The 24952-nt window shown below is 50.0% G+C and overlaps 1 protein-coding gene across 4 annotated transcripts in view; it reads left to right on the top strand.

Moving 5' to 3' along the window:
- Positions 1-24952, top strand: part of ME2 (malic enzyme 2) — a 44617-nt gene that overhangs the window by 15021 nt on the left and 4644 nt on the right. For 2 of the 4 annotated variants that reach the window (XM_077790203.2, XM_077790202.2), the window contains exons 3-15: positions 5187-5320; positions 8574-8723; positions 9310-9385; positions 9766-9927; positions 10325-10428; positions 11334-11443; positions 11540-11637; positions 14093-14206; positions 14294-14408; positions 16483-16625; positions 20881-20983; positions 21611-21681; positions 23247-23345. In XM_077790203.2, the coding sequence (XP_077646329.2) occupies positions 5187-5320; positions 8574-8723; positions 9310-9385; positions 9766-9927; positions 10325-10428; positions 11334-11443; positions 11540-11637; positions 14093-14206; positions 14294-14408; positions 16483-16625; positions 20881-20983; positions 21611-21681; positions 23247-23345 (1479 nt within the window). Of the gene's footprint in view, positions 1-5017; positions 5076-5186; positions 5321-8573; positions 8724-9309; positions 9386-9765; positions 9928-10324; positions 10429-11333; positions 11444-11539; positions 11638-14092; positions 14207-14293; positions 14580-14918; positions 15020-16482; positions 16626-20880; positions 20984-21610; positions 21682-23246; positions 23346-24952 lie in introns of those variants that run through there. The other 2 variants (XM_085567650.1, XM_085567651.1) reach the window with 2 other exon arrangements.

The raw sequence follows: 24952 nt of genomic DNA on the forward strand, positions 1-24952 counted from the left end.
TGTCCCAGGCTGTCCCTGATGTCCCCAGGCTGTCCCTGATGTCCCAGGCTGTCCCTGATGTCCCAGAACTGTGTCCCTGATGTCCCAGGCTGTCCCTGATGTCCCAGAGCTGTCCCTGATGTCCCCAGGCTGTCCCTGATGTCCCAGGCTGTGTCCCTGATGTCCCAGGCTGTGTCCCTGATGTCCCAGGCTGTCCCTGATGTCCCCAGGCTGTCCCTGATGTCCCAGAGCTGTGTCTCTGATGTCCCAGGCTGTCCCTGATGTCCCAGAGCTGTGTCCCTCATGTCCCAGGCTGTGTCCCTGATGTCCCCAGGCTGTCCCTGATGTCCCAGGCTGTGTCCCTGATGTCCCAGGCTGTCCCTGATGTCCCAGGCTGTGTCCCTGATGTCCCCAGGCTGTCCCTGATGTCCCAGGCTGTGTCCCTCAAGTCCCAGAGCTGTGTCCCTGATGTCCCAGGCTGTCCCTGATGTCCCAGGCTGTGTCCCTGATGTCCCAGGCTGTCCCTGATGTCCCAGGCTGTGTCCCTGATGTCCCCAGGCTGTCCCTGATGTCCCAGGCTGTGTCCCTCAAGTCCCAGAGCTGTGTCCCTGATGTCCCAGGCTGTCCCTGATGTCCCAGGCTGTGTCCCTGATGTCCCAGAGCTGTGTCCCTGATGTCCTGTGTCTGGCTGTGGTCTCAGGAAGGTGGAAGGGTGCTGGGTGTGTGACATTGCACCTCCATCCTGGGAAATCCTGCATGGGCAATCCCGAATCCACATCCAAATCCAAACCCAGAACAAGCTCATGGTCCTGAGCAAAATACTGCAAGTGTTGGAAGGACTCCAGGGATTTTATCTCACTGCTGTGGACCAAACTTGTTCTCTTCCCGTTGGAATGAGGACTGAATTTCTGTGTGAAGGCTGATGTCATTCTCATTGCTGATTTAGTCCTAGCTAGAAATTAAAGCATCTTTGAACACAGCAAGATGTAATTGTCATGTAAATCAACAGCTGAAAGTACTTAGTGTCACTTAAAAATCCATCCTGTTTGATGCTGTTGTGACTCTGGAGACACTGAACAGCTGGTTCCCTACAGACAGGAAAGAGTGTGAATAAACCAAATAAAAATGGGTCTGTGTTCTGCTTGGGGCTAAGCTCAGCGTCCTGGCCATTCCCGTGGGCCCAGGTGTTTAGAGGGCACAGGTTCCACCCTGCAAGAAAGTTGGGAAAAGCCATGTTCTGGGAATTTTAAATCTGGCAGTGTTGTTTTCACAGGACTGGAGGCTTTCTGCAGGGCAGGATGCAGGTTCTGGTAGTGAGGTGTTTCTCCGGGGTTACAGTAAAATGTCAGTGCAGCCAGCGTGGCTCTGAACTCCAGTGGCCTTGCTGACAGGGACTGAACTTCTTCTTCCCTTCCTCTTCCTCCTCCGAACACTGTAAGTGCTTTGGCACGGTTTTTGTGTGGTGTCTGGAGTGACAGCCAACACAGCACGAGTGTTGGCCGGCTGTGCTCGGCCTCGGGGCCCCAGCCACTGCGACTGTCAGCGTTCAGGAACACAAATAATCGCAAAATACGATTATCTGCAGGTGATTTTATTGAGAGCTCTGGAGTCAGGGTACAGACCCAAATCTGACCCTGACACGGCTTTTGAGCTGAATGTATTTTATATTCCATCCTTATATAACTTAGATATTAATTTGCATATTAATTATTAAGTTTACATAGTTTAGGAACACAAATAATCACAGGATATGATCATCTGCAGGTGATTTTATTAAGAGCTCTGGGAATCAGGGGTACAGACCCAAATCTGACTCCCACACAGCTTTCGAGCTGAACCTATTTTATATTCTATCCCTATATAACTCACATATTAATTTGCATATTAATTATTAAATTTACATTGTTCAGGAACACAAATAATCACAGGATATGATTATCTGCAGGTGCATTTATTGAGAGCTCTGGGAGTCGGGGTACAGACACAAATCTGAATCTGACATGGCTTTCGACCTGAACCTATTTTATATTCTATCCTTATATAACTCACATATTAATTTGCATATTAATTATTAAATTTACATTGTTCCGGAACACAAATAATCACAGGATATCACTATCTGCAGGTGATTTTATTGAGAGCTCTGGGAGTCAGGGTCCAGACCCAAATCTGACTCCGACACGGCTTTTGAGCTGAACCTATTTTATAGTCTATCCTTATTTAACTTATATGTTAATTTGCATATTAATTATTAAATTTACATTGTTCAGGAACACAAATAATCATGGGATATGATTATCTGCAGGTGATTTTATTGAGAGCTCTGGGAGTCAGGGTACAGACCCAAATCTGACCCTGACATGGCTTTCGACCTGAACCTATTTTATATTCCATCCTTATATAACTCACATATTAATTATTAAACTTATATTGTTCTGTTGTATACATTGACATGAGTTTCTCAGGATCTTTATTGGGTCCCTGACCACAGTTTCTCATTATTATTATTCTTACATGTAAGTCACATATTAATTGTTAAACTTATATTGTTCTATCATATTCATTGACATGAGTTTCTCGTGATCTTTCTCAGGTCACTGACCAGAGTTTCTCATGATTATTCTTATGATTAAACAGTAATTATATTTAATTACTAACCAATCATCACATTAACAATTATATCAATGATTATGTATTAGCTACACAGTGCAGTTCTATCAAGCACGAGTTCTCCATGTGCTTAGCGTGTTTATTTTTGCAGGGCCTGCAGAGCTGATTTTTCCTTTTAACCCGAAATCCCCGTGATTTTAAAACCCTTTTACCATCACAAGCAGTTTGGGTGGGAAAGTTCTGCTGTATTTAAAGGTATTTATCTGTATTTAAAGGTGCTGAGCTGATGGCAGCAAGCCGGGGTGCGAGGGGCAGGGAAGGTGTGAGAGGGGTTCCTGTGGAGAGCGAATTTCTAATTTCTGCTTCCACAAGGGGATTAAAGTTTCTTGTGAAGCACACAGGAGTGGAGCTCGTCCCTCACAACACAGGAAAAGCGAGTTTCTCTCCTGTCAGTTTGTGTTCTTCGTGGAAATGTTGGATTATTCAGGTCAGCGCTTGAAAAAAAAACACTGCTCAAGTGGTAAAGTGATTGTTGCACCCCACAAAAAAAAAACCAACAAAAAACAAAACAAAACAAAACAAAACAAAAAAAAACCAACAAAAACAAAAAATACCTCCCCAAAAAAAACACAAAAAAACCCTAAAACCCCCAAAAAAACAACAAAAAACCCCACTCCCAAAAAACAACAAACAAACCAAACAAAAAATCAGAAGCAAAAACAAAAACCAAAACAAAACAAAAAAAAAAAACACCACCCCAAACAAACAACAAAAAAATGAAACCAAACAAACAAAAAACAAACAAAGAACCCACAAAACCAATGGAAAACAAAACAAAACAAAACAAAACAAAAACCACAAAAACAATAAACAAACCAAAACCAAAAACAAAATACCAAACCAAACAAAAAGACCCCAAACAACAAAAAAAAAAAAACTCAAAAAACCCATAAAACCAACAAACCCCCCCAAAAAAACCCCCACAAAAACCAACAAACAAACAAACAAACCAACAAAAAACAAAAAACAAAACCAAAAAATCAAGTCAAAACAAAACAAAACAAAAACAAAAAACCAACCAAACAACAAAATAAACCAAAACTAAAACAAACAAAAAAACCCCCCAAACTAAAACAAAACAAAACCAAAAAACCAAAAAAAATCCCAAAAAAGAAATGGCAGCAAGGTTAAAAACTGGGAGAATGAACTGTCATCTGAAATGTATTTGTATTTAGTATTGGGAGAATTCTGGAGAACAGCAATGAGACTGGGAAAAAAACCAGTGTTTTGCAAGTAACTTCTGACTTCTTGTGGAAAAACTCTGCTGTGCTAGTAGAAAAAGGTTAAACTTAAATCAGTATTTAGTGTCAAATCTACTGCATGAAAGGTTGGCAGACATGAAAATAAATACAGAGCAAAACAGGTTCATTTTAGGGCTAAATAGGTGGAGTTTTCTGAAAAAGGGCAAAACAGTGAAGGTTTTGGGTTTGGGTTGTTGTTTTTTTGTTGATTTCTAGCTCTTCAAGTGTTTAATTACTATAGAGCACAGTGTAGAATTAGTGCAGAAAAGCAGGTGGACTGCTTTAGTCAATGTTGTCAAAACAACCGATATTAAATATGACCTAAACAGGAAGGAGAAAAATAATGTAAAAATAGTAATTATTTTAACAATGGGATTTTTTTTTCTAAGGATTATTGTTTAGAAACCATCCAGGTATGATGAATTACACTACAACTGGCCTATTTTCAGAAATTTGTGTTAATTGCCTGTGAAGAGTCTGTTCTCACACAAGCAGAGGTGAGAATATTTGTGTTCTAATCTGAATTGACGCCAAGTCTGAATTGAATCCGAATTGATGTCTGAATTACTGTCAAGTGGAAAGGCGCTGGTTTTTGTTTTCATGTCAGTCGAGGGGTTGAACACGGATGTGTTCCACAGGAATCATCTGATTCCCTGACCTTTCTGACGGCAGGAGGAATTTGCAGTGTAATTACAAAGCATAAGGCAAACCTTAGAAAGCTTTTAATATTTTTTCCCCACTCGGCAGTAAGAATCTGAAGGTTGAAAAACGGTTTGAGTTGGTATTTAAATAAATTTAAATAAATTTAAACTCTGTGCACTGTCCATCTCCCGGATGGAGAAGAGCAGGAGGTTTTTGCAGGTGGGTTTTTTTGGCAGTAGGCAAAGGGGTTAGATCCATCCCTGAGTGAAAATGAAGTTTGGGTTGGACAGCGATCTTCCAGAAGCATTAGGGCATCAGGGGCATCGGGCTGTATTGCTGAAAAAAGCAGCAAATGGAGCAATTTGGGTAAAAATCTGAGTGTTCCTGTCTGCGGCTGTAGGAACCAGGCTGGGTGAAACAACTGGAAAAGCAGCTGTTATTCCACTTTTATCCCGTTTCGCTTTTAACTCTTTGCTTCTCCCCAGCTCCACAGAGGAAAATTAACTCGGCAGGGTCTGTGGTGGAAAGGAACGGCCCCGAAAAGTGAGGAGAGCCCAGCGGAGGTCCCAGCCCTGCTGGAGAAAAGGCTGCAGAGGAAGAGCTGCGAGGAGAGGCAGGGCCAGGGGCAAGGACTGATGTCGCTCTCGTTTCCAGGGCATGGCCTTCACCCTGCACGAGCGACAGATGCTGGGGCTGCAGGGACTCCTGCCTCCCAAAATCGAGACACAGGACATCCAGGCCTTGCGCTTCCACAAGAATTTGGCAAAAATGACCGACCCCTTGGAGAAGTGAGTGCTCGTGCTGCGGTGGGAGCGAGCGGGAGTAAGATGGAAAGGTGGAAATTCTCTGCGGGGGTAACCAAAGCTTCTAGTGCCTCTGCTGGGTTTTAAGTTATTGGGTGTCGCTGTCGAGGAATGAGAAGACTCTGACTCAGAAGCTGCTGAGAGTAAAACTCTGGTTTATTCAAAATACCCTGCTCTTTTATACAGAGCTTTGTGAGCACCAACTCCTGACAGTAAAACTCTGGTTTACTCAAAATACCCCGCTCTTTATACAGAGCTTTGTGAGCACCAACTCCTGACAGTAAAACTCTGATTTATTCAAAATACCCCCCGTTCTTTAAACAGAGCTTTGTGAGCACCAACTCCTGAGAGTAAAACTCTGGTTTATTCAAAATACCCCGCTCTTTATACAGAGCTTTGTGAGCACCAACTCCTGAGTGTAAAACTCTGATTTATTCAAAATACCCCGCTCTTTATACAGAGCTTTGTGAGCACCAACTCCTGAGAGTAAAACTCTGCTTTATTCAAAATACCCCGCTCTTTATACAGAGCTTTGTGAGCACCAACTCCTGAGAGTAAAACTCTGGTTTATTCAAAATACCCTGCTCTTTATACAGAGCTTTGTGAGGATCAAATCCATTGGTTCTGAAGTGAAAACAACCCACCACCATTGGTGCAGAGTGCTTGACGCACAGTGATAGAACTTAACTATAAACAATGTGAAAAACAAGAGAGATAAAGAATTATTTACATTCTTTCCCAGCTCTTTGCCTGTCTAGAAACTCTCGTTTCTTCCTTTGACTGAATCTGAGTCCCACAATCGGGTGTCCTTTTCACTCTGGCACAGAAAACCGCTTTCATCCTGCAGTCAAATGAGGCTGGGAAGCTTTTTTTGTCCTTTTTTTTAAACTTTTTTTTGCTTTTAATATTCCACGTTCATAAAACAGCAAAAGAGAATGTGTGAAGATCAGTGACAAAGCTGCAAAGCTGCCTGTAAGCTGTGACACGTATTTCTGTGATATGTGAGATGGAGTGGCAGGCTGGGGGGTGGCATTCAGCCCCATCTCTAAAAATGTGTGATGATGAAGGCAAAATGAGCATTTGAGATACCAAAACCAGTGTTTAACGTATACAGTAGTTCCTGCTGAAAAGGAACTATGAGAGTGCAATTTTAACTCTCATCATGTGTATTTTTTGAATACCTTTTTTTTAAATACCTTTTATTACTTAACACACTGGTTTGGTGGACCACAAAGGATTTTGCTGTGTTGTATTTTGAGGGTGCCGTGTTTTTAGCACCCCATTAGTGTTCTCACACAGTCTTTATGTACCTCTGCCTGTGAAAATGCACGGTCTGCTGCAGGCAGGAGGAGAGCTGGAGTGGCTTGGGCCTCGCTAGCCCACATCAAAGCTCTTTTGTCCTCACCAGGGCTGGAAGATGGCTCTTAAATCCACACCAGGTCACTAGCTGGCCCAAAGCAGTTGTGTCTAAGGCAGCTTGCTAATTCCTTATCTTTGTGTCCTTGGGTCAGCAGGACTGTGGGAACCCCGGCCTTATTCTGGGGTCCCATGTGGTGGTGAAATTCCTCCTCCAGCCCGTGCTTCCAAAGAAAAACTGCTCAGGCTCTTGCTGTTCGGTCTCAAGGCAGTTTATTGTTTGTTATCTAAAAGATTTTCTTCTGGGGCTGCTGTGGTTTGCTCACAGCTCAGGCAGAGGCACACACACACCCTGACATCCTCTCTGACCCGACTGCTGCTTCTCTCCCACCCAGGGCTGCTGCTCTCTTTTATATGGTACATTATGTGTTAAATATTTATAGTTTTTCCCCAATACCTATTACCTATGTTACAAAGTGCTTTTCTACTCCAAACCAATCTGTGAGTGCCAACATCACCAAGAACATGGAGGTGAGGAAGAAGAAGGAGGAAGAACAGGGTCAGCCCACTTTCCTCCATCTTAGAACTTCTGACCTCCATGTACAAAGTGAAAACCCCCCTGTACAGGTGATAAAACCCCCCTGTACAATACTAAAAAATTATCCTCTCTACTTTGTAATTACTTTTACCATACTATCTAACCTTTTGTGACTGCTTGTTCCACCTCCAAAGCTGGTAACTCATTCCATGGCTCAAACTCAAAATCACAGCTGTTTGCAGCTGCCTGCCAGGGTCTAGAATGCTTCTGACCAAGGCCTGGAATCTCTAAAAATGTCTGAGAGACATTTTGAGCTCCAACAGGACTGACTATGGGTTGATGCACAGAAAATTGTGGATAAATCTGCAGAAATCCAAGTTTAATTTACACATCTGCATCTGTCCTTCAGGATGGAGGTAGGGCTCAGTTTGCTGCACGTGTGTGTCAGCGTTGGGATTCACAACACACATCCTCTGGATGTGAAATTATTTCTCTGTAATTTTGTTTACAAGGGGACAGAGACTCCTTGGTTCCTTTTTCAGCACACCGCTGGGCTGTCTGTAATTGTGAATTCTTACTGTGTCAGCAGTCCCACCCTGTTGGAATCTGTGTATTGATGATTCTGAGATTGTAAAAGTCTCTGTCTGTCAGCCTCAATGTCAAAGAAGAAGTTGTAATTAATCTGTGCTGGTTTCCAGGTTGTTTATTCTGTTTATCTCTCACATGTTCTGCTGCCCTGCCCAGCTCTGTCCTGCAGGGCAGCGTGTGGGGCTCTGCCCTCAGTGGGATGTGACAAACATTAAATACCAGAAACTCCCTGGGCTGCATTTACAAGAACGTGCCAATATCTGTCACCTACGTTGGACAGTGTGTCCCCAGCCTGAACCAACAGAAAAATGCCAACAGCACAGTGAGACATGGAGGGCATGGAGAAGGAGAAAAAGGACAAGGCACACCCAATTTCCTCCAGCTTGTCCCCTTTGCATGCCTTATCTAGAATGCTAAAATTTTACTTTTGCACCTGTGCCACACTTGATTATTATTTATATCAAACACTCAGAGGTTGTAATTCATGCTGTGAGACTGAAAACTCATTTCCATGGGCAGAGATCACAGACAGTGTCTCTGGGGGCTCTACGAGCCCCCAGAGACACTGTCTGTGATCTCTGTCCATGGATTCCTGATCCCTGCCAGGTTCCCACACCACCCATCACTTGTGTCTCACCTTCAGCACCGCTGCTCCCTTCCCCACCTCCCCTGTGGCTCTCCTGCCCGCAAGGGAGGTTTCTTTCCTGATCAAACCAGCAGCGAGCATCGCTTTTTCCCCGCGCTGATCGATTGCAGGTACATCTACATCATGGGGATCCAGGAGAGGAACGAGAAGCTGTTCTACCGGGTGCTGCAGGACGACATCGAGCGGCTGATGCCCATCGTGTACACCCCGACCGTGGGCTTGGCCTGCTCGCAGTACGGGCACATCTTCAGGAGGCCAAAGTAAGAGCACCGACTGTTCCTGGGTGGAAAGGAAGGGTAATTCCAAGGGAGATTTCCCCAGGTATCAGAGTCCCTTCTGAGTGTAGGCTGAAAGGGAATTCTGGAGATCACCCTCACCCCTGCTGCACAGGGGTGGTTCAGGTGTTCCTCAGCCCCAGCACAGTGTCACCCTGCTGCACAGGGGTGGTTCAGGTGTTCCTCAGCCCCAGCACAGTGTCACCCTGCTGCACAGGGGTGGTTCAGGTGTTCCTCAGGCCCATCCCGGTGTCACCCTGCTGCACAGGGGTGGTTCAGGTGTTCCTCAGGCCCATCCCGGTGTCACCCTGCTGCACAGGGGTGGTTCAGGTGTTCCTCAGGCCCATCTGGGTGTCACCCTGCTGCACAGGGGTGGTTCAGGTGTTCCTCAGGCCCAGGCAGGAACAGATATTGTCCTTTGAGCGATTTATGTCAAGTTACATAAAACTTTGAATTTTAAATTGTCCTGTTTGGCATTCAGTTTTACAAAAGCAAGGTGAAATTTCTGATCGTCACCCACTAAATATTTCTGGTTTGTGGTTTTGTTTTTGTTTTGTTTTTTTCCTTTCAGGGGGTTATTTATTTCCATCTCAGACAGAGGCCACATCAGGTCAATTGTGAACAACTGGCCAGAGAACGACGTTAAGGTACTGTCACAGTGTGATCTAGTTTATCGTTGTTATTCCATCAGCTGAGTCCTTTAAGATTTATTAGTATTTGATGGAAACATAAATATTACGTAGTGCATTCTTGGCTCTTTAGTGACGAAGGCAGAGTGCAGCTAATTAAGGTAATGCATATCTTGAAGATCAGTGTTTCATCCTAAATGTGAGGTTTATGGGTTGAGGAAAATACTCCTCATGATCTGTTCTTCTTTTGGCTGTGCAAACATACCTCAATTTTTTCCCGAGAAGAAAACACAACTTCCATTGATGTAATCCTTATAAATTTCAGTGATCATGTATGATTTTGACCTGCTTTTTTTTTTCTGCCTTTTTTTTCCTTCTTTTTTTTTTTTGCCCATCAGGCTGTTGTCGTCACTGACGGAGAAAGAATACTGGGTCTTGGAGACCTGGGGGTGTACGGGATGGGAATTCCGGTGGGAAAGCTGTGTTTGTACACAGCCTGCGCAGGGATACACCCGGACAAATGCCTGCCTGTGTGCATCGACGTGGGGACCGATAACACAGTGAGTTACCCCTATAAAACGGGGTTGTTTTAAGTAACAGAGCTGGGGTGGTTTTTGAGCACTTTCGTTTAAGATAACCTAAATATTTTGTGCAAAGGGCAAGTGGATTGGAGTTGGCTGTGCAGCGATTTAAAAGCGCCTGTTGATTTGTGCGTGAAAGGCTGTGTATGGAAGTAGCTGGAATGCTGGTCAGCCAGTTTTGACCTGGCTTTTCCGAAGCTGGCAGTGGGAATTGGGTTTGTTGAAGCTGTTTACTGCTCAGAGCATCGGTTTGTGCTGTCCCCAAAGCAGCCACCAGCAGCCAGCTGAACTTGGAGAGCAGCGATGCAGGCTGGGGCAGCGCGCAAGGAGCTCGGCTGGGTGCTCACCGCTGCTCTGCCTGGTTTTCCCCCTGCAGACGCTCCTGAAGGATCCCTTCTACATGGGGCTGTACCAGAAGAGGGACCGCTCGCAGGTCTACGACGACCTGATCGATGAGTTCATGGAGGCCATCACGGACAGGTAGGACGCAGGGCAGCGCCAGCAGCTGCTTCCCACCCGAGGAGAGCACCACCAGTGGGGCAGGCTGTCCCTGGAGTGACACCACAGGGACTAGAGCACGCTGCCGGGCGTGATCTGGGGCCAGAGCTGCAGGGCACGGCCTGATGACAGAGACAACAGTGAGTGCAGCCTCTGCTGTGTGCAGCAATGGTCAGAGATGCACGAGTGCAGCCTCTGCTGTGTCCCATGATGGTCAGAGATGCACGGGTGCAGCCTCTGCTCTCTCCAGTGATGGTCAGAGATGCACGGGTGCAGCCTCTGCTCTGTCCCATGATGGTCAGAGATGCACGGGTGCAGCCTCTGCTCTCTCCAGTGATGGTCAGAGATGCACGGGTGCAGCCTCTGCTGTGTGCAGTGATGGTTAGAAATGCACGAGTGCAGCCTGTGCTCTGTCCAGTGATGGTCAGAAATGCACCAGAGCAGCCTCTGCTCTCTCCAGCAATGGTCAGAGATGCACGGGTGCAGCCTCTGCTCTCTCCAGTGATGGTCAGAAATGCACGGGTGCAGCCTCTGCTCTGTCCCATGATGGTCAGAAATGCACGGGTGCAGCCTCTGCTGTGTGCAGTGATGGTCAGAGATGCAGGAGTGCAGCCTCTGCTATGTGTAGCGATGGTCAGAAATGCACGGGTGCAGCCTCTGCTCTCCAGCTATGGTCAGAGATGCACGAGTGCAGCCTCTGCTGTGTGCAGCGATGGTCAGAGATGCACGGGTGCAGCCTCTGCTCTCTCCATTGATGGTCAGAGATGCACGGGTGCAGCCTCTGCTCTCCAGCATGGTCAGAGATGCACGGGTGCAGCCTCTGCTCTCCAGTGATGGTCAGAGATGCACGGGTGCAGCCCTGACGGGGTGTTTGCCGTCTCCTGCAGGTACGGCCAGAACACGCTCATCCAGTTTGAGGACTTTGGGAACCACAACGCTTTCCGGTTCCTAAGGAAGTACAGGGAGAAGTACTGCACCTTCAACGACGACATCCAGGGTATGCCCGCATTCCTGTTCTGGACATCCGTGCAGGAGCTCTTCCCGAGCCCCAGCCTGCCGTGCAGGCGTGTTCAGCTGTGCTCTGCTCTCACAGGGACGGCCTCGGTGGCCTTGGCAGGGCTGCTGGCAGCACAGAAAGCCACCGGGAAGCCGCTGACCGAGCAGAAAGTGCTGTTCCTCGGAGCGGGAGAGGTGAGTCCTCCTAAGGGCCCCGAGCAGCCCGAGATACCTAAAATGTGTGTTTCCTCATTGTGGGGATCTGCCTTCTCTGAGTTCCCTTTACAGCTCCTCATGTGAGGCTGTCGCTGTCGAGGCAGGATGGGAATGAAGAGACTGATTCAGAAGGCTGTGAGAGTAAAACTCTGGTTTACTCAAAATACCCCACTCTTTTATACAGAGCTTTGTGAGCACTAACTCCTGAGTGTAAAACTCTGCTTTATTCAAAATACCCCGCTCTTTATACAGAGCTTTGTGAGCACCAACTCCTGAGAGTAAAACTCTGATTTATTCAAAATACCCCGCTCTTTATACAGAGCTCTGTGAGCACCAACTCCTGACAGTAAAACTCTGATTTATTCAAAATACCCCGCTCTTTATACAGAGCTTTGTGAGCACCAACTCCTGAGAGTGAAACTCTGATTTATTCAAAATACCCCGCTCTTTATACAGAGCTTTGTGAGCACCAACTCCTGAGTATAAAACTCTGATTTATTCAAAATACCCCGCTCTTTATACAGAGCTTTGTGAGCACCAACTCCTGAGAGTAAAACTCTGATTTATTCAAAATACCCCGCTCTTTATACAGAGCTTTGTGAGCACCAACACCTGAGAGTAAAACTCTAATTTATTCAAAATACCCCGCTCTTTATACAGAGCTTTGTGAGCACCAACTCCTGAGAGTAAAACTCTGATTTATTCAAAATACCCCGCTCTTTATACAGAGCTTTGTGAGCACCAACACCTGAGAGTAAAACTCTGGTTTATTCAAAATACCCCGCTCTTTATACAGAGCTTTGTGAGGATCAAATCCATTGGTTCTGAAGTGAAAACAACCCACCACCATTGGTGCAGAGTGCTTGACGCACAGTGATAGAACTTAACTATAAACAATGTGAAAAACAGAGAGATAAAGAATTATTTACATTCTTTCCCAGGCTTTTTGCCTGGTTAGAAACTCCCAGTTTCTTCCTTTGACTGAGTCTGAGTCCCACACTAGGCCAGCTGGAACGCATTAGCAGAAAGGACTCTGCCTGAGCAGGACTGCGTGAAAGGTGCTAAACATTTGCAGGGACTCACATTTTTAATTTCCCTGCACGGCCTTGCAAAAAGCAAAAAGCACCAGGGACTTGTGTGTACTTGAAGGGAAACCCACCACAAAACCATGGTGCAGTGAGAGCATCCCGTTGGTTTCTGTGGCGCCGGGGGGAAGTGCAGGGAAGAGTTTTTCTCAGCAGAGATGATTCAGTTTGGAGCAGGCACCTGGTGCACATCAGCACTGTTGCTCCTGTGCTGCTGACCAAAATTATTTAACTATACAATGGATAATTAAATATTTTTTATTTATTAAATTTGAAAAAAAAATGAAATTAAATTTAAATTAAATTAAATAATTAATAATGAAATAAAGAATAAATAAATAAATAAATAAATAAATAAATAACTAGAGGAGTTCTCCATGTGCATAAGGGCCCTGCAGGTGTGAGGGGTTTTTGTGGGAAACAGGGCAGGGGAATCTCCCCCTGTCTGCCCCGGCGTGCTCTGGCTCCCCAGAAAACACTGACCTCGACCCTCATTCATGGAGAAAACTCCCAAAGCCTCAAGGTAAACCAGAGACCACAGAGGTGTGAAATGGATTGTAGAGATTGTAGTGTGTCACATGGGTGAGAAATTTAGTTTTTAGGATTTTTAGTGTGGTGTAGATGGGTTCAAGATGGAGGGTACAGGGTGTTGTCTCGAGTTCCTTTCTTCTCTCTTCTTCTTCTTGGGTTTGGGTCATATCTTGTAATTGGGTAGGAAAATCTCCCAGGAAAACACTGACCTCGACCCTCATTCATGGAGAAAACTCCCAAAGCCCCAAGGAAAACCAGAGACCACAAAAGTGTGAAATGGATTGTAGGGGTTGTAGATAGTCGTGTAGTGTGTCACATGGGTGAGAAATGTAGGTTTTAGGATTTTTAGTATGTTATAGATGGGTTCAAGATGGAGGGTGCAAGGTGCTGCCTTGAGTTCCTTTTTTCTTTCTTATTCCTCCTTCTTGGGTTTGGGTGGTATCTTGTAATTGGGTAGGAAAATCTGCATTGCGGGTCTTTAGGGGTAATTTATTGGGTTAGAAAGGGAAATAATCCAGGTGTCACTTCTTAATTGGGCACTTTAATTTGTGATTAGACTCAAAAGGCCTCGCAGCACAAGGCCCTTGGCCGTTTTTGTGCTGTTTTCACACAAGCAAGGTCTGGGGGCAGACAGCGTGCTGAGGTCTTGATAAGATACCAACAAACAGAAGCTGAAGACAGAAAAGGTGCTGTGCGTCTGCTGTTCCTGGCACAGAGCTGCCCCAGGAGGGTTTCCCCTGCCAGGGGAGTCGCCCGACAGGGTGTGGTGGCAGAGCTCTGGTGCCACCCGCCACAAACCCCAGTCCTTGCACCACCAGGCCGCCCTGGGCATCGCCAACCTCATCGTCATGGCCATGATGGAAGGCGGCGTTTCCCACGAGGAGGCCTCCAGGAGGATATGGATGTTCGACAAGCACGGCCTGCTGGTCCAGGTAGGGGCCGGGCACGGCTGGAATCCCGGCACGGGTGAGCGCCGCCTTCCCCATCCCTCTCAGGAGCAACGGGTGTTCCGCCTGCAGGGCCGGGAGCAGAAGGTGGATTCCAACCAGGAGCCGTTCACGCACCGGGCTCCAGAGCACACACCAAAGACATTTGTAGAGGCAGTGAATGTGCTTCGGCCTTCAGCCATCATCGGTGAGTCGGTCATTCCTCTGTCATTTGGGGTCTGGCTGCCTTTAATTTGCTGGCAGGGCTCTGGGAAGCTTGTGATGGCTGTCGGCTGGTGGAAATCAGATGGAAATACGAGGTCAATTTTCTGTCGCTGTCGAGGCAGGATGGGAATGAAGAGGCTTGACTCAGAAGCTGCTGAGAGTAAAACTCTGATTTATCAAAATACCCCGCTCTTTATACAAAGCTTTGTGAGCACCAACTCCTGAGAGTAAAACTCTGCTTTATTCAAAATACCCCGCTCTTTATACAGAGCTTTGTGAGCACCAACTCCTGAGAGTAAAACTCTGGTTTATTCAAAATACCCCGCTCTTTATACAGAGCTTTGTGAGCACAAACTCCTGAGTGTAAAACTCTGATTTATTCAAAATACACAGCTCTTTATACAGAGCTTTGTGAGCACCAACTCCTGACAGTAAAACTCTGGTTTATTCAAAATACCCCGCTCTTTATACAGAGCTTTGTGAGCACCAACACCTGAGAGTAAAACTCTGATTTATTCAAAATACCCCGCTCTTTATACAGAGCTTTGTGAGCACCAACTCCTGAGAGTAAAACTCTGATTTATTCAAAATACCCCGCTCTTTATACAGAGCTTTGTGAGGATCAAATCCATTGGTTCTGAAGTGAAAACAACCCACCACCATTGGTGCAGAGTGCTTGACGCACAGTGATAGAACTTAACTATAAACAATGTGAAAAACAGAGAGATAAAGAATTATTTACATTCTTCCCCAGGCTTTTTGCCTGGCTAGAAACTCCCAGTTTCTTTCTTTGACTGAGTCTGAGTCCCACAATTTTCTGCTTAAAAATACACAGAGCTGTGGTGCTCCCTGTGTCCTCAGTGGCACATCAGTTGATGATTCTGAGATTGTAAAAGTCTCTGTCTGTCAGCCTCAATGTCAAAGAAGAAGTTGTAATTAATCTGTGCTGGTTTCCAGGTTGTTTATTCTGTTGATCTCTAACATGTTCTGCTGCCCTGCCCAGCTCTGTCCTGCAGGGCAGCGTGTGGGGCTCTGCCCTCAGTGGGATGTGACAAACATTAAATACCAGAAACTCCCTGGGCTGCATTTACAAGAACGTGCCAATATCTGTCACCTACGTTGGACAGTGTGTCCCCAGCCTGAACCAACAGAAAAATGCCAACACCACAGTGAAACATGGAGGGCATGAAGGAGGAGAAAAAGGATGAGGCACACCCAATTTCCTCCAGCTTGTCCCCTTTGAACTCCTTATTTAGAAACCTAAAATTTGACTTTTGCACCCGTGCCACACTTAATTATTATATCACTCAGAGGTTGTAATTCATGCTGTGAGATTGAAAACTCATTTCCATGGACAGAGATCACAGACAGCCCCCAGAGACACTGTCTGTGATCTCTGTCCATGGATTCCTGACCCCTGCCAGACTTCCCAGAGGGAAGCCCTGGTTCCCAGATTCAGGAACCCACTCACAGCTCTGGCTGTCTGCGAGAGCTGACAGGATTGCATGTATTTCCTTCCGTGGATGCGCGTGATTGATTTGGAAAAGGAGAGGGGTTTGTGGCTGGGTGCCCTGCAGCTTGTAGCCACTGTGCAAATACACCCTGTCAGTGTGTTGTCAGCCAGCCAGGACTGTGAGTGTCAGCCATTCAGGAGCAGTGCCTGGTCCCCATCTCCAGCTGCCAGAGGAGCTTTGCTGTGCTGGGAGGCTGGAGAGCTGCCTGGGCTGCTGTGGGGTGTCTGTCCCTCTGACTGTGGGGTGTCTGTCCCTCTGACTGTGGGGTGTCTGTCCCTCTGACTGTGGGGTGTCTGTCCCTCTGACTGTGGGGTGTCTGTCCCTCTGACTGTGGGGTGTCTGTCCCTGTCCTGAGCCGTGGGGTGTCTGTCCCTTCTCTGACTGTGGGGTGTCTGTCCCTCTGACTGTGGGGTGTCTGTCCCTCTGACTGTGGGGTGTCTGTCCCTGTGACTGTGGGGTGTCTGTCCCTGTCCTGAGCCGTGGGGTGTCTGTCCCTGTCCTGGTCAGCCGGCCCTGACCCCTGTCCGTGTCCGTGTCCCGCAGGCGTGGCCGGCGCAGGCCGGCTGTTCTCGCAGGAGGTGCTGCGGGCCATGGCCTCCATCAACGAGCGCCCCATCGTCTTTGCGCTCAGCAACCCCACGGCCAAGGCCGAGTGCACGGCCGAGGAGGCGTACACGCTGACCGAGGTGTGTGAGCTGCTCGGGGCGCGGGATCCCACTGCCGGGGAGCACGGGAGCTCTGGGGATCTCCTCCCCTTCCCCTTCTGCACAGGGAGCCAGGCCCTCTGAAAAACCACTCCCTTTATAGCTGACAGCATTTTGCAAAGATTAAAATAGCCCGAATCCTGTTAGCGCCTCATGAAGAGACTGACCAGCAGTACTGCTACGCGGCTTTGATCAATTAACTCCTGTTCCCCGCCGCTCTTTTTAATTATTTTGCGTGCTAATGAGGCGTGCTGGCCGCCCAGCAGAGGCTCGGGGCTGGCTTTGCAGGGCAGAGGCAGAGCAGAGCCCTGGGAGCGGGTGATGCCCGCAGCCTGCAGGAGATGGGCTGGCACCAGTCAGCAGGGTCCCCTCGTGTCCCCAGGAAGGGTGGCCTCTGTCCACTCGTGTCCCCAAACAGGGGTGGCCCTTGTCCCCTCGTGCCCCTGTGCAGGGATGGCCTCTGTCCACTCCTGTCCCCGGACAGCCCCTTCCCAGCTCCTCAGGAACTCTCCATTCCCTTCCCAGCTCCTCAGGAACTCTCCATTCCCTTCCCAGCTCCTCAGGAACTCTCCATTCCCTTCCCAGCTCCTCAGGAACTCTCCAGCCCCTTCCCAGCTCCTCAGGAACTCTCCATTCCCTTCCCAGCTCCTCAGGAACTCTCCATTCCCTTCCCAGCTCCTCAGGAACTCTCCATTCCCTTCCCAGCTCCTCAGGAACTCTCCAGCCCCTTCCCAGCTCCTCAGGAACTCTCCATTCCCTTCCCAGCTCCTCAGGAACTCTCCAGCCCCTTCCCAGCTCCTCAGGAACTCTCCATTCCCTTCCCAGCTCCTCAGGAACTCTCCAGCCCCTTCCCAGCTCCTCAGGAACTCTCCATTCCCTTCCCAGCTCCTCAGGAACTCTCCATTCCCTTCCCAGCTCCCTCAGGAACTCTCCATTCCCTTCCCAGCTCCCTCAGGAACTCTCCATTCCCTTCCCAGCTCCCTCAGGAACTCTCCATTCCCTTCCCAGCTCCCTCAGGAACTCTCCAGCCCCTTCCCAGCTCCCTCGGGAACTCTCCATTCCCTTCCCAGCTCCTCAGGAACTCTCCATTCCCTTCCCAGCTCCTCAGGAACTCTCCATTCCCTTCCCAGCTCCTCAGGAACTCTCCATTCCCTTCCCAGCTCCTCAGGAACTCTCCATTCCCTTCCCAGCTCCTCAGGAACTCTCCATTCCCTTCCCCGCTCCGTTCCCTGCCCTGGACACACTTTTAAATTAAGGTTGTTTCATATCTCTCGGATATCCTGCATTAACCTGCAGAGCTGGGCAGCGTTCCAGTCCATAAATTCCAGTATCTTGGGTGGAAGGCAAGCAGGAGCTAGCTGTACAGCCAGGAGTTCAGCTGATGAAGTTTTGTTCGTCCTCACTCACCAACTCTGCCATGTTTTTGTCTCTTTACGCTCTCCTGCAGCCCAGCAGTTTGTTTTCACCCAGCTCTTTGTCTCTCTGGAATGCCCTCAGCGGGACCCATGCCTTACATTCAGATTGTATTTTCCCTTCAAGGTGCACAGTTACCTAGGGAATGGACTCAGAGCCCCGGCCGTGGTGTGGGGCTGTTTTTGTCACCTAGCTAATGCACTTTGTCAGGTTTTTAGGGGTCAGAGCCCTCACCCCGCGTGTCCCCAGGCCTGGGGACAGCTGATTCTGGCTGGGCTGACATCTCAGGCTGCAGAAAGAAACAAAGCCAACATCTCCAACCTTCCATTCCTCATTTTTTCCCACTAGATAGCACCTGTGAGAAGCCTGTCGAGGCTCCTGTGTTTTCTCAGGGCTGCTGCTGCCCTTTAAATTCCTTTGTGTTTTGGTCCTGTCCTCTCCTGCCCCGCTCTGCTTTGCTCCCTCCACAGAAAGGCTCTTGCAGCGGGTTTGCCCTGACATCCAAACACAGTTCAGAGCCTTCAGCCTCTCTGGTAATTTGTTTTCAGACACAGTTAAAGGCTTTAAACTGACGTTCCTAAACCTGTTACTCAAAAAAGTCAAGATTTTTTTTTGCTTTCAGTGGGTTTAGTTCTTGAGAAGACGGTCATTTATCTAGAGGGTGCGATTCACACTCAGAGGAGTTTTGCTATTTAGTGCAAATTGAAATCCTTTCCAAGGCAGGATAAGGAAATGGCATTATTCACGGCTCTGACTGCTCTGAGCAGCAGAGTGACACAGCAGCTCCTCCCTGTGCCCCACGCCCTCCCGTAGGAAAGCGATCTTTTATTCCCGCTCTGGCAGTGCCCATTGCTCGCCCAAAAATCTGGAGCTGCAGGAGGCCAGGAGCACAGTTAGGAGGGGAACCAGCCCAATTCTTGCTCGCGCTCCTCATGGAGGAGTTTTAAGGGTCCCGGTGGGTCTGGGTGTGGCTGTGGTGTGGTAGGGGTTAACACAGCTGGGCTGCAGGTGCCAGTCGCTCCAAGCCGGTGATCAGTGACCCGTGTCCAGGGCTGGGCAGTGCCCGTGTCCTGTCCTGGGGCAGGGCTGGGCAGTGCCCGTGTCCCCCGTGTCCCCCCATGTCTCCCCGTGTCCCCCGTGTCCCCCCATGTCTCCCCGTGTCCCCCCATGTCTCCCCGTGTCCCCCCGTGTCCCCCCGTGTCCCCCCGTGTCCCCTCAGATGCCCTTGGAGCAGGGCTGGGCAGTGCCCCGTGTCCTGTCCTGGGGCAGGGCTGGGCAGTGCCCCGTGTCCCCCCGTGTCCCCCCGTGCCCCCCGTGCCCCCCTTGCCCCCCATGTCCCCCATGTCCCCCCGTGTCCCCCGTGCCCCCCATGTCCCCCATGTCCCCCTGTGTCCCCCCGTGTCCCCCGTGTCCCCACATCAGAGCAGAACTGATCAGTGCCCCGTGTCCCCTGCTGGAGCAAGGTTAAGCAGTGCCTCATGTCCCCCCATGTCCCTCGTGTCCCCCTGTGTCCCGTCCTGGGGCAGGGCCGGGCAGTGCCCGTGTCCCCCCGTGTCCCCCATGTCCCCCCATGTCCCCTCCTGGAGCAGGGCTGAGCAGTGCCCGTGCCCCCCGTGTCCCCCGTGTCCCCCGTGTCCCCCATGTCCCCCCATGTCCCCCGTGCCCCCCGTGTCCCCCGTGTCCCCCGTGTCCCCCTGTGTCCCCCGTGCCCCCCGTGTCCCCCATTTCCCCGTGTCCCCCGTGCCCCCCGTGTCCCCCGTGCCCCCCGTGTCCCCCGTGTCCCCCCATGTCCCCCGTGCCCCCTGTGTCCCCCGTGTCCCCCCGTGTCCCCCGTGCCCCCCGTGTCCCCCATTTCCCCGTGTCCCCCGTGCCCCCCGTGTCCCCCGTGCCCCCCGTGTCCCCCGTGTCCCCCCATGTCCCCCGTGTCCCCCGTGTCCCCCGTGTCCCACGTGTCCCCCGTGTCCCCCCATGTCCCCCGTGTCCCCCGTGTCCCCCGTGTCCCCCCGTGTCCCCCCGTGTCCCCCATGTCCCCCGTGTCCCCCGTGTCCCCCGTGTCCCCCCGTGTCCCCCGTGTCCCCCGTGTCCCACGTGTCCCCCGTGTCCCCCCATGTCCCCCGTGTCCCCCGTGTCCCCCGTGTCCCCCCGTGTCCCCCGTGTCCCCCCATGTCCCCCGTGTCCCCCGTGTCCCCCCATGTCCCCCCATGCCCCCCGTGCCCCCCATGTCCCCCGTGTCCCCCGTGCCCCCCGTGTCCCCCGTGCCCCCCGTGCCCCCCGTGTCCCCCGTGTCCCCCATGTCCCCCCGTGCCCCCCGTGTCCCCCGTGTCCCCCCATGTCCCCCGTGTCCCCCGTGTCCCCCGTGCCCCCCGTGTCCCCCGTGTCCCCCGTGCCCCCCGTGTCCCCCGTGCCCCCCATGTCCCCCGTGTCCCCCGTGCCCCCCGTGCCCCCCATGTCCCCCGTGTCCCCCATGTCCCCCCGTGCCCCCGTGTCCCCCATGTCCCCCGTGTCCCCCGTGCCCCCCGTGTCCCCCATGTCCCCCGTGCCCCCGTGCCCCCCGTGCCCCCCGTGCCCCCCGTGTCCCCTGTGTCCCCCGTGTCCCCCGTGCCCCCCGTGCCCCCCGTGTCCCCCGTGCCCCCCATGTCCTCCATGTCGCCCCATGTCCCCCGTGTCCCCCGTGTCCCCCGTGCCCCCCATGTCCCCCCGTGTCCCCCGTGCCCCCCGTGCCCCCGTGTCCCCCGTGCCCCCCGTGCCCCCCGTGTCCCTGGCTCTGGTCCCTCTCCGGGGCTGTGGCCCTGCCCCGCTCCCGCACCGCCCGTTCCTCCCGCAGGGCCGGTGCCTGTTTGCCAGCGGCAGCCCCTTCGAGCTGGTCACTCTGAAGGACGGCAGGACCTTCAAGCCGGGCCAAGGGAACAACGCTTACATCTTCCCAGGTAATGAACGCAGCTGTCCCAGCCTGGCCTCTGGGACTGGGCTGCCTGCGCCTTTCCTTTCCCTGGGTTCCCCTGCGGCGCGGGCACAGCTGCTGAAGCAGCATGCAGAGGTGCTGCCCCAATTTGGGAGCTTGGAGGAGGGAGTGGCTGGATGACAGACTGTCAGTCCAGGCTGGATGCGGGGCACCTGTGAGCAAAGCCAGCTGGATGCTGCTGAGAAAACAAAAGGCTGTTATTAAAGGCTTTGGAAGCTGCTCATTGTGGTTCTGCTGCTTGTCTGGGGAGGAAAGCAGAAAAAAACGTTAACACGCACTTGAAGTTGTGTTCGTAACTCTCAGAGTCGGTGGCTCTTATGCTGTACCTGCACTAGGGGCGTAGGAAAGTAGCACGGGGGTGTTTGTGTGCCTTCCCCTTTCGTGCCTGAGCTGCAGAGCTCCAGCTCCTTCTGGGAGCGCCGCTGTGGCCGAGCTGCGAGTGTCACAGCCGTCCCCGCGCGGCGCAGGGCTGGGGGAGATGGCTCAGCCCGGGGCGCTGCAGAAGGCTGCGGGGAGGTTTCTGGGGTGATGCTGAGGTGGCTGGCAGCTCCTTGCACAGGCTGGGTGTTGGCAGCGTGTGCTGTCCTTGCAGGCGTGGCGCTGGCTGTGATCCTCAGCAGTGTGCGGCACATCAGCGACAAGGTGTTCCTGGAGGCGGCCAAGGTGAGCCAGGGGCAGGGCAGCCTGCGGCTCCCGACACGACTCGGGTGACTTTTCTCAAATCCGGGTGAAACACACTGCTTTCCTGTTTGGTGTCTGTTGGCTTGTCCCTCTGTCAGCGTTCAGGAACACAAATTATCACCGGATGTCATTATATACAGGGGATTTTATTGAGGGCTCTGGGAGTCAGGGTACAGACCCAAATCTGACTCCCACACAGCTTTCGAGCTGAACCTATTCTATATTCTATCCTTATATAACTTATATATTAATTTGCATATTAATTATTAAATTTACATTGTTCAGGAACACAAATAATCACAGGATATGATTATCTGCAGGTGATTTTATTGAGAGCTCTGGGAGTCGGGGTACAGACCCAAATCTGACTCCAACACGGCTTTCGAGCTGAACCTATTTTATAGTCTATCCTTATCTAATTTAGATATTAATTTAATATTAATTATTAAATTTACATTGTTTAGGAACACAAATAATCACGGGATGTGATTATCTGCAGGTGATTTTATTGAGAGCTCTGGATTCAGGGTACAGAACCAAATCTGACTCCCACATGGCTTTCAAGCTGAACCTATTTTATATTTTATCATTATATAACTTTGATATTAATTAGCATATTAATTATTAAATTTATATTGTTCAGGAACACAAATAATCACAGGATGTGATTATCTGCAGGTGCTTTCATTGAGAGCTCTGCTATCGAGGTGCAAAAGCAAATCTGACTCTGACATGGCTTTCGACCTGAACCTATTTTATATTCTATCCTTATATAACTTACATATTAATTATTAAACTTATATTGTTCTGTTGTATACATTGACATGAGTTTCTCGTGATCTTTCTTAGGTCACTGACCACAGTTTCTCATGATTATTATTCTTACATGTAACTCACATATTAATTGTTAAACTTATATTGTTCTATCATATTCATTGACATGAGTTTCTCGTGATCTTTCTCAGGTCACTGACCAGAGTTTCTCATGATTATTCTTATGATTAACAGTACTTATATTTAATTACTAACCAATCATCACATCTAACAATTATATCACTTATGATGTACCAGCTACATGGTGCAGTTCTATCAAGCACGAGTTCTCCATGTGCTTAGCGTGTTTATTTTTCCAGGGCCTACAGAGCTGATTTTTCCTTTTAACCCGAAATCCCCGTGATTTTAAAACCCTTTTACCATCACCTCCACGATGGGAGGGGAAGAAGTGCTTTGAGCAAACGAAGCCAGAGTGGGTTCCAGTGATGATGCAGGAGGCGTGTCCTGTGTGGATTACTGAGCAGCAGGGCTGCCTCTGCCTGCCCTGGGCTCTGCGGCTGCGGGGGATTCGTCCCCCAAAACGCCAGAGCTCGTTTTGCTCGTGTGTGCTGACTCTCAGTTCCTCGGATGGAAAACGCTGAGATCCCGAGTGCCTCACGGCAGTGCTGTGGGAGCACTCCGGTGCTGAGAGCTCGATCCTCCCAGGTGTTCTGGCTTGTTGTTAGTCACTTTTGGGGTGCAGCGAATAAAAAGCGTTTGTCTCCCTGCCTCAGGCTTTGGCAGAACAGTTGACAGACGAAGAGCTCGCCCAAGGAAGACTTTATCCTCCGCTGTCCAATATCAGGGAAGTTTCTATTTATATTGCTGTCAAGGTGAGTATGAAATATTAAATTGCACTGCTCCAGAAGTGGTTTATGTGTGCATTAACCTGCTGACTTGCACAGTGTGACCCTTGAATAGGCAACACCCGGTTCTTTGTGCCTGCAACAAGAGAAGCGTCTAAAAACCTGCCCTTTGTTGTGTGCTCCAGCTTGGCAGCCACGATGGGCCAAAATTACACCCCTCAGATTCCTGAAACTGAGTTCTGAGACCCCATCCGAGCCGTGTGGGGATATAAAGGCATGGAGGTGCTGAGGAGACAAAGGACTCTGCAGAGTCAATCTGAATCAAGCAGAAGCCGTTTATTGTGCTTCGAGGCATTGTTTATATTTACTTCTTATTTTGGTCTGCATGGTCACACATTGTTTGATTGGTACCTCTGCTCTGTCCGTGTGTCCCTGACTGGTGGCTGTGCTCTGTCCGTGTGTCCCTGACTGGTGTCTCTGCTCTGTCCGTGTGTCCCTGACTAGTGGCTGTGCTCTGCCCGCGAGGCAAGCACACATCTCTCCATTACTCTGACTGCTAGATGCTGTGAGGGTCATTCACTCGGGCTGACACCCCTTTGCCGGCCAGCAGCTTTTCTGCTGCTTCTTTCTCCTGCCAAGTCAGCTGTCGTGTCCCGAGGATGGCAGATCCCCAGAGCCAGAGTTCAGCGTTCTCCTGAGCGCGGTGCGGCGACACGCAGCTGTGCAGAAGGCAAAAGGCTTTGTGAATCTGCAGTTAGAAAGTTCTTTTCCTTTTCCTTTTCCTTTTCCTTTTCCTTTTCCTTTTCCTTTTCCTTTTCTCTTTTCTCCTTTCTCTTTTCTCTCCTTTCTCTTTTCTCTCCTTTCCTTTCCTTTCCTTTCCTTTCCTTTCCTTTCCTTTCCTTTCCTTTCCTTTCCTTTCCTTTCCTTTCCTTTCCTTTCCTTTCCTTTCCTTTCCTTTCCTTTCCTTTCCTTTCCTTTCCTTTCCTTTCCTTTCCTTTCCTTTCCTTTCCTTTCCTTCCCTTCCCTTCCCTTCCCTTCCCTTCCCTTCCCTTCCCTTCCCTTCCCTTCCCTTCCCTTCCCTCCCCTCCCCTTCCCCCTTCCCCCTTTCCCCTTTCCCCTTTCCCCTTTCCCCTTTCCCCTTTCCCCTTTCCCCTTTCCCCTTTCCCCTTTCCCCTTTCCCCTTTCCCCTTTCCCCTTTCCCCTTTCTTTTTTTCCTTTGGACAGTGTGTCCCCAGCCTGAACCAACAGAAAAATGCCAACACCACAGTGAGACATGGAGGGCATGAAGGAGGAGAAAAAGGATGAGACACACCCAATTCCCTCCAGCTTGTCCCCTTTGAACTTTTCATTTAGAAATTATTCGACTTTTGCACCCGTGCCACACTTAATTATTATATCACTCAGAGGTTGTAATTCATGCTGTGAGACTGAAAACTCATTTCCATGGACAGAGATCACAGACAGTGTCTCTGGGGGCTCTACGAGCCCCCAGAGACACTGTCTGTGACCTCTGTCCATGGATTCCCGAGCCCTGCCAGACTTCCCAGAGGGAATTCCCACAACAGCTCTCTCGCTGCTACCTGGGAATCCCGGCGAGGCAGCTGTTCACCACCGTCTGCGGGTGTTGCCTCCGC

The sequence above is a fragment of the Lonchura striata genome, chromosome Z, assembly GCF_050655825.1.
Source record: "Lonchura striata isolate lonStrDom1 chromosome Z, ASM5065582v1, whole genome shotgun sequence".
NCBI lineage: Eukaryota > Metazoa > Chordata > Aves > Passeriformes > Estrildidae > Lonchura > Lonchura striata.